Source organism: Melanostigma gelatinosum, assembly GCF_949748355.1.
Source record: "Melanostigma gelatinosum genome assembly, chromosome: 5".
Lineage (NCBI taxonomy): Eukaryota > Metazoa > Chordata > Actinopteri > Perciformes > Zoarcidae > Melanostigma > Melanostigma gelatinosum.
In genome coordinates, this window is record NC_136638.1 from 18,635,162 (window position 1) to 18,647,626 (window position 12,465).

Sequence of the window (12,465 nt, forward strand, 5' to 3'; positions counted from 1 at the left end):
ACACTGTCTCCCATACCATCCTCCTCAACCGCCTATCTGAACTTCTAGGGGTCACTGGCACCGCCCTCTCCTGGTTTTCATCCTACCTCCATAACAGGGAACAGTTTGTTTCCATCAACGGCTCTATTTCCCCCCTAGCCCCAGTCAATCATGGTGTGCCCCAAGGCTCTGTGCTTGGCCCCCTCCTCTTCACCATCTACATGCTCCCCCTCGGCAAGATCATCCGCCATCATGGACTGAACTTCCACTGCTATGCTGATGACACTCAAATCTATCTCAGTACTACTCCATCCTCCCAGTTCCCCCCTCAGTCCCTTGTCAACTGCCTGCATGAAATAAAAACCTGGATGTCATCAAATCTCCTCAAACTCAACACCAAGAAGACAGAGCTCATGGTTGTGGCACCCAAGGCGCTGCTCCGGAAGGTTGGTGACTTCATCCTCGAGGTTGATGGCTGCTCCATCTCCCCATCTCCTGAAGTCCGCAACCTGGGTGTCATCCTGGACTCCACCCTTTCCTTCGAGTCCCACATCAAGTCCGTCACCAAAACTGCCTTTTTCCATCTCCGGAACATTGCCAGACTCCGACCGTCACTCTCGGAGTATGTTGCTGAAACCCTGGTCCATGCATTTGTCACCTCCCGCTTGGACTACTGCAATGGTGTCCTGTTCGGGGTACCCAACAAAACCCTGGACAGGCTCCAGTATGTACAAAACTCTGCCGCCAGGGTTCTCACGCACACAAAGCCCTGGCAGCACATCACCCCCACCCTCATCAACCTCCACTGGCTCCCGGTCAAGTCCCGCATCTCATACAAGATCCTCCTCCTCACCTACAAGTCCCTCCATGCCCATGCCTCCCAGTACCTATCGGACCTCCTCCGCCCACATGCCCCTCCCCGGAACCTGCGGTCTTCAGACTCTGGCCTGCTTGCCACCACCCGCACCAAACTGCGAACCTTTGGGGACAGAGCTTTCAGTGTGGCAGCCCCCACCCTCTGGAACTCTCTCCCTGCGGTGATCCGCAACATCTCCACTCTGGACGCCTTCAAAAGGGCCCTCAAGTCCCATCTGTTCGCCAAGGCTTTCGGCCCCTAGTTTACTTGTTCTGTTTTTTCTGACTGTTTGTCTAAACTGTTTTTGTCTAAACTGTTACTCTTGTAAAGCGGCCTTGGGTCCCCTGAAAGGCGCTATATAAATTAAAGTTATTATTATTATTATTATTATTCCCTCCGGGGTAGCAGGAGGCACGCAAACACTCTCTTCGCCCGGACCCCTGTCCAGGCCACAGACGGACAGGGATCGCTCAGTCCTCCTTTGTCCTTCAAGACAGCCTTCAAGACAGCAGGACTTCTTCTGGTGTTTGTCATAGTTCTGACTGTTTTGGCCTTTGTGGCTTTAACAAACTGCGATGTGCATTATGTGGGCGTACCGCCTGTTTGATTCAAACACTATATTAAACATGTTGAATCCTTTTATCTGACTGATAGTCTGGGTTTTTGAATGTGGTTTCTACTCAGCAGATCATAGCGTGCTGAAATTTGCAGTTTAATAAAAATCATTCTGCACATTTACTATGCGTTTGGGTAGCTGATTGGTCAGTTCTATAATAATAAATGAGTGATAAAATACAATCAATAACTTCATAAAAATGTCTGCAGTGAAACATACTAAATATTGTATTAGTAAATGTCTCGATTTAAAAGGACTTAGATGTGTGTGAATTGGAAGAACAGATATCTATCAACATAACTTACTGTACACATTTTATTTAAAAAAAAAATTATTTGATTTTAGTTTAGAGGAGTATGATTTTTTTTTTTTTTTTACATTGAAGAAAATCCTGCTCAACCAAATTTTTATACATTTGTTTAATTTAAGAAACTATTCTTCCTGGCTACCACACGTTTAAATTACACCAAAGTCAATCAATGAAAATAATATATATAGTGTATATATGTATACGTTTTCAACTCTATTAAAAACATACTCAGACAGTTTTTGTCTGCTGTGATTGTTTCTCCTATTGTGGCACAACGAGGGAAATTGTGCTACGTTTAGAAAAAGTCCACTTCATTTTTTGCTGCACTTTTATTATTTACACAGAAAGATCACTTTGGATTCTACTTGCATACAAATAGCTTTACACTTGGATCTCTTTGTGGCGAAATTACATTAAATGGAGAAATTACAGCAGCCAATAAATCATTCAGTGTGAAGCCATGTGATTGTGTGACGATCCACTTGAATAACGTGTAGCTATCCTTCAACAAAGAGGTGACTTCTTAGTTATTGGGTGAGAACAGCCTCATCCTGCCCAATTTAGAGGAATCGCTTAAGAGTAACAGTCTGCCAATAAGACCATTACTGATGACTTTTTTTAACGCATCAGCAGATCCGGCCATCAATTATTTCCCGTCTCTCCAGTCGCCCCTCCCAGTTGAAGGCGCTCCCTGGTGGTCTTGTCCATGACTTGAAAACACCCCCTCCCATACGGAGAACCACTAAGTGGGGCTTCATATGTAGGGCAGAAGGAGAAGGAGATGACGGTCTGAATCAGGAGATGTTTTTTTTTTATGTCGGAGCTGGCTGATGATTTCATTGTGTGTCTGCTGGAGTTTGAGCTCGTGCGTCGGTGCTGAGATGCTGATGACAGGCCGAACCCGCCAGATATACTCCTGTATCGTGGATGGAGCCCAAAGCTAAAATAGCCGAAAGAAGATAAATCGGAAAAACAAGGAGAGGCCAGTTTGATCCAGTCTGTTTTGAGGAGGACCGTGTAGCGGCGGAGGCGACATGTTCTGAGCGGAGAGCCGTTCGAGCGAGGCCGTCTGGCGGGATGAAGGCACCGAGGAGACCGAGACAGACGCGTCTCCTCCCGCGGCTCTGCTTCTGTGGAGTCACTCTGCTCGCAGTCGCCTGGCTCTTCAACTTTAACGATGTTACAGGTGCTTCACAAGGAACATACACAGATTCGTTACTCGTGTTGTCTTTAACCATGCAAATCGCATTATTTAAATGTTAGATTGCAGTAATATTAGTTATTTACAACCATAGAATGTTTTAGCAGCACAGTAGACACAAATAAAAACGTTACAGTTGGGCAAACTCACTGTATTTCTCAAACACTCAGATATACAGTATAGTGACTTATATATTTAGTTATGTATTTATATGTCAATCCCTATTTTGTAGGTTCCCACGCATCCACTGTGAATTATGACATCTCCTTGTCCAAGAGAGAGCTCATCCAGCTAGAAGAAGACAACAACAAGACTGACAGTATTTCTAGATCTGGTAAGACATTTAACCGTGTGTGTGCGTGTGCGTATGTGTGTGTATGTGTGTGCGTGTGTGTGTGTGTGAGACAAGGTGATTTCTTCTTTTTTATCCTTACAAAAATAGACCTACAGTCACTTGTGAGTGTGTTGAGTTGGACTGGGGACCTTCAGGCCTAGATTTAAGTTTGGGTTTGGATATTGATGTCGTAAATACTGTGATGATTTTAGTACAAGTGTGTGTGTGTGAGAGCGTTGTGTTTAATCCAAGTCCTCCGTGCATCAATCTATACCTCTCCGCTCCACCTCATCCATCAACTCTGCACATCTTGATGTTTAAACACAGTTAGGCCTTTGAGGGGACCCGGTTGCTAGGAAACTGAATGCTGAGTTTGTGGTTGGATGGTCGTGGTGCATCTGGAGCTGTTCAAAGTGCCTCTGCCCCGTTCTAATGACCTGCTGTAGCCTCTCATCAGCAGTTCCCGCATCGCTTGTGTGGTGCTTGGATCCATTTGGCTGGTTTGAAAGACTGAGAGAGAAACAGTGACATCATCTTACGATCTGAGCGATGAAGAGATTTAGTTGCCAATTACAGATCATAAAGCGTGTAAAAAATGTGTTAAGCTAAAGAAAACTCCCTGTGGGGGAAACGGTACAGATTAAACTTCAAGGCCTCAAAGACATTATCTTCCTATTACCATATTACTATTTTCAAGAGCACCATCTTGTTCTTGGTGATAAAAGTATGAAAACTAAATCATAGTATCATTCAATATCTGTCTCCATCACCAAACATGATGCTTGTTCGGCTCTAACTGCACAATGTTGCCTCTGTGCAAGGTCTCATCCACTAGTCACACTTGTTTAACTCACGTTTGTTGCGGCGGTTTTATAAATCCTGACTCACAAATAAATCTGAAAGTCACTTGGGAGGCAACTTTCCATGTTATTGTTGCTTTGAGCTGCCTCATAACAAAAGCTTCTTTTTTTATGGCGCAGTGAGTCGTGGCATTAGTTTGAGCTTCTTTGAAAGACGGTGCAGTCTAGCATAACACCTCTTCTCAGTTGGGAAGAGGATGGTTGCAATGCACTGTCTAACTCACCCAAATTAGATGCCCTATAAGGAATATAGCGTATGCATCCGCAACGAGGCATCAATACTACATCTGGTATTCCATTGGTTGGGGGCATTTTGACAGGGTTATTGCCCCCAATGGAAATCCAAGAGCAGAGGAGAAATCTGAGAAATGATGTTTTAACGAGCACACAGAAGCAGAAGAAGTGTGAGGAGAAGGGCTGAAGCGCATGAAATCTGTGCAGGCAATAATATATCTTGAGTGCAAGCGTACAGTTTGAGCAGAATTCAAAGTGCAATCAAGGGCTATTACAAAATCTGAAGTGAAATCAATGAGTCATGCTCTCGAATTGAAAGACCACTCTCTTGATTAAAGATAGGAAAAAAGCTCCATAAACAACACATTTAAAGGTATAGTGAACATTTTCCTAACACAATATATATACGCTGATACAAAAATAATCCCATTTTTGCGTCAGCAAAGAGCCGTTGGGCCCCACATGGGAGTGTAACCCCCAGACAATAACAGCGTTCACGGTGTTCAGCCCATTCTCAGGTCGTGAAAGTGGTGGTATACAAACAACGGGTTGTTAAATCGCTGTGTGTTGCAACAAATCTTCTGATTTGAGAGGCTGGAAAATGTTTGCTTTCACTGATTCTTCTGTGGTCAACCAATCGATTAATCCACTTATCGTTTCAGCTGTAGTTCAGGGATTTCCCTCCTTTTATACGTCGTTAGTTTACTGTCTGTGCGTCTCTTCTGCAGCTATCAGTGATTTTCCTGGAGACATCTTCACTCCAGAGCAGAGGAGACAGGGAGCGGTACTCCTTCATGTTCTCTGCGTGAGTATCGACTCTGCCTGAAAGCCAGAATTTGAAATGACGGAAGCTTCATTTTTTTGTTGGATTAAACTCACAAACAGATATATAAGTTTATATCAGCCATGTGGCCGATAACGTGTCTCCTTTATTTCACAGGCTATCTACATGTTCCATGCGCTGGCCATTGTGTGTGAATTTTACTTTGTGCCATCACTGGAAAAAGTATCAGAGGTATGAACTAAAGACACATCTAATACATAAATAAATAAAAGCATGTGGGGCTTATACTGTAGTTTGTCTACAATTAGATAGTTGATGTTGTCTCCATGTTTTTTCAGATGAACTGGGATAAAGAGTTATTTTGTTACTGTCTTTATATCTAATGAAACAAAGTAAACCAACAATGCATTAGTCCAGATATATATCAGTACGTTCTGTCTTCCCCATCTGTCACCCAGTCCCAAGCACATTTGTTTGAACTGAAGACGTAAATCTTTAATAACAGATTACATACTCATTGTTTATATTTATTTTAAAGGCAAAAAAAATCACCTAAACAGTTATGCAGCCTAGTGTCAATTAAACATGAATCAAACATGAGTAAATAGTGCATTTGTTGGGGACTATTTTCAAATGCGGATTAATATTCTTTTGGGTGATGTGGGACTGACACAAATTAAATTCCAGTGCCATGTTCGTCTCTAGTGCAACAGTGTGGCTCATTTGTGTTTTTAATAGTTTTTGGAGACTGTATCAGGCTTTGGATCCACATAGTCGGATCAAAGCATTGATTTAGGGTTTGTTGACAGGAAGAAACATGTAGAATATCACCAGTTTCATCCTTTCAATCTGTCGAAACTCGTCTTCCTCCAGAACCTTCAACTCAGTCAGGATGTTGCCGGGGCAACCTTCATGGCAGCTGGGAGCTCCGCCCCCGAGCTCTTCACCTCTCTGATTGGTCAGTATGGACGCTCGTCTCATGGATTACTCACTCTAATGGGTCAGCCCAATGAGTGCTACATCAGTTCTCCAATTAAGTGCAATCACACCTTCACCTGGTTCAGACTGAGAGGAGTCGAGTGAATCAGACGCGCTGATTTAAAGCGTTAAGTAGACGTGAACAAAGATGGCGAGCAGAGCACGTTTCATTTTGCTTGATGGATTACTTCAGTGGCCAAGTATTCTCTTCCAAATCATTATTGATATATGTGGACTTAAATGTGACAAAAAATACACTTTTGGTAGAAAAATCACAGACATTTATATTTTTCTTTCTTTAATGCAGGCTTTGGCATTGATGAAATCAAAGGTTTCCAGAGTGAAATGTAGACAACAAAAGGACGTTGTTCACAGTGTTTGGAAGCTTTGGCCCAGATATAAAACAGACAGAAACCATCGCATCACATGTTTTGGAAATGTGAGACACTGGAACACTATGGGGGACATTATCCTGAATACTACTTTCAGTAGAAGACACAGATACAGTTTATTAAAACAGATATATATATATTGTTGTAATTTGTACGAATGAAACATTTGCTTCTGAATCCATGTGGCTTAAGGACATTTTGTCATATATGACGTAATCTATTTTATTCTCAAAAGAAGAAAGGCTGGCTTTCATAAGTATTGGAATGGCTTTAGGCAATATTGCAGTGAATATTCCACATGAGTAGCATAAGATAAAAGATATCCGCACAGCGTCTGTGGTTATGAACCCAAGATGCAATATTTCTGTTCAAGGGAGAGAGACATTATGGCTAACTTTAACACATTTATGTATGCTTGGGAAAGACAATGCAACATTTATTCATTTCAGACAACCACATTAAATACATTTTTTCTGATGATTCATAGTTTCTTTTTTTTCCTGTTCCGTGTTCTTAGGAGTGTTTATCACAAAAGGAGACGTGGGTGTGGGAACTATCGTGGGATCAGCTGTCTTTAACATCCTGGTCATCATCGGCCTCTGTGGCATCTTCTCTGGACAGGTACAGCGAAAGCGAAAAGGAGGAATAATATCACTTTTTCAGACCTAAAAGCCAATGGATGTTTTTCAAGCTTTTATTTTTAAATATGATGACATCATCTCATCTCAATATGCTTGATTTCACTCATGAAAATGTACAATGCGTGTCTCTTTCCAGCCCATCTCTCTGAGCTGGTGGCCTTTGTTCCGTGATGCTGTCTTCTACATCCTGTCCATCGTGGTGCTTATCATGGTGAGAAATCCTCCAGTGTCCACACACACCACCTACTCTAATTCCTACATTTACCACAAACGCTTTGTACGGCTACTAGTGGAGAGAAACTACTCACTCCATACAAAATTACAGCTTGATGGAACTGGACATTTGAGGCCAATATTCATTTATTAGCCTATCAGTTGTAATATGCTTTTTTTACATAAACACATAATCAAAACATTTTTTCATGAGGATCCTTTTAATTTGTTTTGTTTTAGAATTGTAACCAAGATGCGATGAGCTAATGCTAGTACGGTAACTTTATTAGCTGATATTTAGCGAATCAATCTTCTATTTTCCTTTGATGAAGTATGGAAAAAGTATATATATGTATATTTGTTTTTAGATGTAATTAAAGTATATTTTAATTGTTTTTGCAGGTTATCTATGATGACAAAGTCCTGTGGTAAGCCTCTGTTGATTGGATATCAGTTTGCAAGATAACTGTCAGTGTGACGAATGTATTCGTATTTATAAATATCTGTTGGTGTGTGTGCATGTTTCAGGTGGGAGACCATCATCCTGATGTCCATGTACGGACTATACATAATCATCATGAAGTGAGTCTCTTTTCATTCCTCTCACATTTACATCCTGCTGTAATCAAGCCACCACTCTATACCTCCTGAAGACACGACATCTCTGTGTGTGTGTGTGTGTGTGTGTGTGTGTGTGTGTGTGTGTGTGTGTGTGTGTGTGTGTGTGTGTGTGTGTGTGTGGGGGGGGGGGGGGGTGTGTGTGTATGTGTGTGTGTGTGTGTGTGTGTGTGTGTGTAGGTTCAACAGATCTCTGTGCAGCCTGGTAGAGAGACACTGCACCAGGGCAGGTCAACCATGTCTGAGTAGCCTACGACGGACCACTGCTGTCGGAAATATCGGAGACTGTGACAACGACATGGTTCCGCTGAAGCCAGGTGCTGGACCGTGTGTATGCACGTGTGAATGTTCAAAACATGAGAAAATGGCCCCTCGGTCTCTGAGCAGCATTCAGCAGACCCAGTGACACATTTAAGGCTGACAGTCAAACCCATTTTTGTTGCCCTGTGGATTTCCAACAGGCTGAAATAGAACGAGACCACATTGATGGACAAGATTTTTCTCCACTCTGTACTCTTTGTGTTCCTGTTTGTCTGCTGTCTTATTAAACGATCCTCTCTTTTCCACTGATATCTCCTGCTAACTTCCATCCACCCCCAGAATCATGTGTGGTGGCCGGCCAGGACTCAGGGGTGGTGATGGTGGATGAGCTGCTGAACCTGCATCCCCACCAGCTCTCCTTCTCAGAGGCAAGCCTCCGCCTTCTCATCACCCCGCATTTCCCCCCCTTCACCCGCATGCGCATGGCAGCACGCATGGTCATCAACGAGGTACACTGCACTTGCTTGCACCCTTCACATAACGTCAAGTTCCCCCGTGTTTTCGGCTAGGTTGGTGGGTATTTAAATGTGCATGTGCAGCTTTTTAAAAAGCAATATATCACTGTCAAATAAGCAGGTTCATGTTGGTCAAATTACAGCATATTCAATGAAGGAACATGGCACTCACGCTTGTGTACCTGAACTGCTCCAGTGGTTGTAAAGGCCTCTCTTAGTCGTTACTAAAACTACTTAATAGTGTCTTTACTAAATTGTTTGCACCATTAAATCTTATATGACAAGTTGTAAAATAACGGCCCAAATTTTGTTTTCGGGGCCTTTGCTACGTTTAATTTCAACGTATATATATATTGAGAAATGTGTGTTTCAGAGTTAGTAGTATACATGTTACAATGAGTGGGAAATGCTGAACTAACTGACTGTTTTTATTCATAGCAGAAAGCAAAGAGTGGCATTATATGGACTGATTGAAAGAAACAGCCGATCTTTTCAATCCTCCCACAATCTGCCATTATGAGAACTCTTTCAGCTTATCTCCACTTGTACTGAAAGAAAAGTCTGTGTGCGTTTAGAGGCTACCATTTCAGCTTGGTGGTGGTGTTTATGTTTTTAATTGCTATATGGATACTAATCACAGCGCAGCTTGTGCACAGGAGTTTTGCAGTTAGACAGAAAGATGAGATCGACATCCTATTTGCTGCCACAAAACAAACAAACACAAACACACAGACTGCTGCCTAATGCATAATATTAACCCACAAAAGCAGACAAGAACTCAATCTTCAAAATTGGCTTCCTCACTCTCTCGGCTCTCCTGCATGTGTGCTTGCCATTTCCAGTACCAAATTAAAGTGTGACTTCCCCTGCTGCCCCTGCTCTGTGCCATGCCCCAGATCGCTGCTTACCAAATCCGCTCTGGTGAATGTGAGGACATGCCTGGCTCTGCTACAGTCAGATTAAGTTCTTTCTCGTTTAATTTAGATTTCTTCTCTTTTAATTTCCTTCGTTCTTTTCTCTGACTTAACCCTCACTCCCTCCCTCCCCACCCAACAGAGGCAGAGGCTGATTCGGTCCCAGGGGGGGCCGGAGGAGGGGGAAGCATCGGGGGAGGAAGGTTTCGGTGCTAACGGGCCGTGGGGGAGGGAGAACGGGACGGCGTCGGAGGGAGACAGGCAGCCGCTTGAGGAAGATAAGGAGGGGGGTAAAGAGGCCGGGGGGGAGACGGGTGGTGGAGTGCAGCCTAAAGAGGAAGAGGAGGAAGAGGAAGAGCAGCAGGAGGAAGGAGAGGAGAACACTCCTTTCGAACCCTTCGTCCTGCCAGGTGAGTGGTGAAAGAAATCAGACACTCACACATTGAAAAGCTCATTAAAAAGGGATGATACTAAGATAATCAAGCCATGCCACATGAATACGTTTGGATGAATCTGTAGTGATCCCTGTGGGGAAACGTGTGTGCGTGTTTTCATAATTCCTTCAGATGGTTGGTGTGTGCGTCTGAAGTGGCTGCTCTCTTGGCCCTTGAGCGTCCTGCTTCACTTCACCATCCCCAACTGTAACCTGCCGCAATGGGAGCGCTGGTACCTGCTCACCTTCCTGTCCTCCACGCTCTGGATAGCCCTCTACTCTTACCTCATGGTCTGGATGGTAAGAAACACAGCAATGCACCAGCATGCTTGCGTGCACACACACACATACATATACACAGCCTCTTCCCTCTGTGTCTCTGTCTAGGTGACCATAATCAGCTACACACTTGGAATTCCAGAAGTCATCATGGGTATCACTTTTCTGGCAGCTGGCACCAGTGTCCCTGACTGTATGGCCAGCCTCATTGTCGCCCGACAAGGTGTGTTGGCGTGTGTGTTTAAAGTGTCTCAGCACATATTTACATATTTACATGTATACCACCTGTCTTTTTACCACATTTTACTATGTTACAAAACTAAATCGCATTCACAAGCACACTTTTGACAGAAAACTGACTGGATGGTATTTGAATGCCTTCGCACTTCTTAAATTCCACAAAGTTGTATTGTGTGTATGTCAAATCGTTGCAGGGATGGGCGACATGGCTGTGTCCAATTCCATTGGCAGCAATATCTTTGATGTGCTGCTGGGCCTGGGCTTCCCCTGGGCACTGAGGACTATCGTCGTCAGCTACGGATCAGTGGTAACCCCAAAAGTGTTCTTTACCTGATTGATGTCTCATGCAGCTCACTTGACCCATGATCTTAATAACATTACAATATCCTATTGGTTATCCTGTCACTCCCCCGTGTCAACTGTTGACTCATGTATTAAAAAAAATGTGAATGTAGTGGAGGCCAAAATGAAGTAAATGACTGTCTTGAGGTATAGAACACCTTGAATGAACACATATTGTATCATTTCGCAACATGTTAATGCTTTGTCATCTCTGTTTTTTAGGTGACAATCAACAGCAAAGGCCTGGTATACTCAGTGATTCTTCTGTTGGCCTCCGTCATACTCACTGTGAGTTAGATCCCCGTCCTATCTGATCATTGTTGTTCAAATTCAGTTAAATCATCTTATTTCTTAGATTGTAACATGAGTAAACAAAGTCTGCACCAGCATCTGTTGCCTGTTTTTCTTCACCAATCATTTCGTCTTGTATTTTTCCTGTCTAGGCCTGCATGCCCTTGTCTCTGTTTTCAAACTCAGAGACTTATATTTCGGGCAGTGCAAAGGAAATGAAGCTCTCTGTCTTTCCGTCCATTACTTTCTCAGGTCCTGTGTGTCCATCTGAACAGCTGGAGGTTGGACCGCAGGCTGGGACTCTGTCTCATACTGCTCTACGCCATCTTCCTCCTCTGCGCCGTCGGCTTCGAGAGTTTGTAAAGGACATGCAGCCTCCCCATGCTCACTCACATTCAGGAGTCATACAACAGGACGCATGAGCAAGATGTCTGACTTGTTCTCCTGCTTCACTGCTGCCATTATTCATCAGACGTACGGACGGATGAATTTTCATTTCACATGTTTGAGCAGTGTTACTTCGACACCGGCTGCCTAAAAAGCTACATTGTTTACCTTTGATAAACAAGTATTTTACATGGTTTTGTACCTCCAGCCCAGATTTTGTGTAATCAGACCCAACTGGTCTCGCAAACAAATTTATATAGTATTGTATTTGTATTCTAAAACAAATATTGTATAAGAAACCCCAATGTGTGTAACTTATTCATATGTTATGACTGCCACGATGACCAGATGATTACACATATACAGTTATGTAGTTGCTTCTCAGTGCTTGAAGTTATATAATGTAAAGTTTAATGTCGAGTTTTCATCACGCCTTTGTGTCTGTGGTTGTAACCAGCAAAGCATGGCTGATCATCACGCTCCAGATAATTGCACAAAGCCGCTGTTGTCTTGCCCCCAGAGGTGGTATCTCTGTGCTTTGAACAAAGGCAATGTGTTTGTGAATGTCTGTGTTTGGAGAGAGTCCTTGAGTGTGTGTTGTTGAGTGAAATAAAATATTGTGTTCTGTGAGGTTTTGCCTTTGTCTTCTTAAATTGCTTTAACTTGCGCTTATAAGTAAAACGTGAGTAAGACGACCAAAAAAACATCAAAGCAAAGCATACACTATGAAATGTGTCATGTATTTAACAACCAAATTAAAGGAAAACAAATAACATGTAAGGCATAC

General features: G+C 43.1%; 1 protein-coding gene across 1 annotated transcript; it reads left to right on the top strand.

Moving 5' to 3' along the window:
* Positions 1–2,707: 2,707 nt before the first annotated feature.
* On the top strand, positions 2,708–11,744 carry LOC306777679 (sodium/potassium/calcium exchanger 3-like). Its single transcript, XM_079268888.1, has 17 exons — positions 2,708–2,947; positions 3,195–3,296; positions 5,119–5,195; positions 5,331–5,405; positions 6,048–6,132; positions 7,062–7,165; positions 7,322–7,396; positions 7,801–7,826; positions 7,927–7,980; positions 8,197–8,333; positions 8,617–8,786; positions 9,849–10,116; positions 10,273–10,439; positions 10,527–10,641; positions 10,853–10,965; positions 11,223–11,288; positions 11,544–11,744. The coding sequence occupies exons 1-17, from the start codon at positions 2,839–2,841 to the stop codon at positions 11,652–11,654; spliced, it is 1,854 nt and encodes a 617-aa protein (XP_079125014.1). The 5' UTR covers positions 2,708–2,838; the 3' UTR covers positions 11,655–11,744.
* Positions 11,745–12,465: the final 721 nt, after the last annotated feature.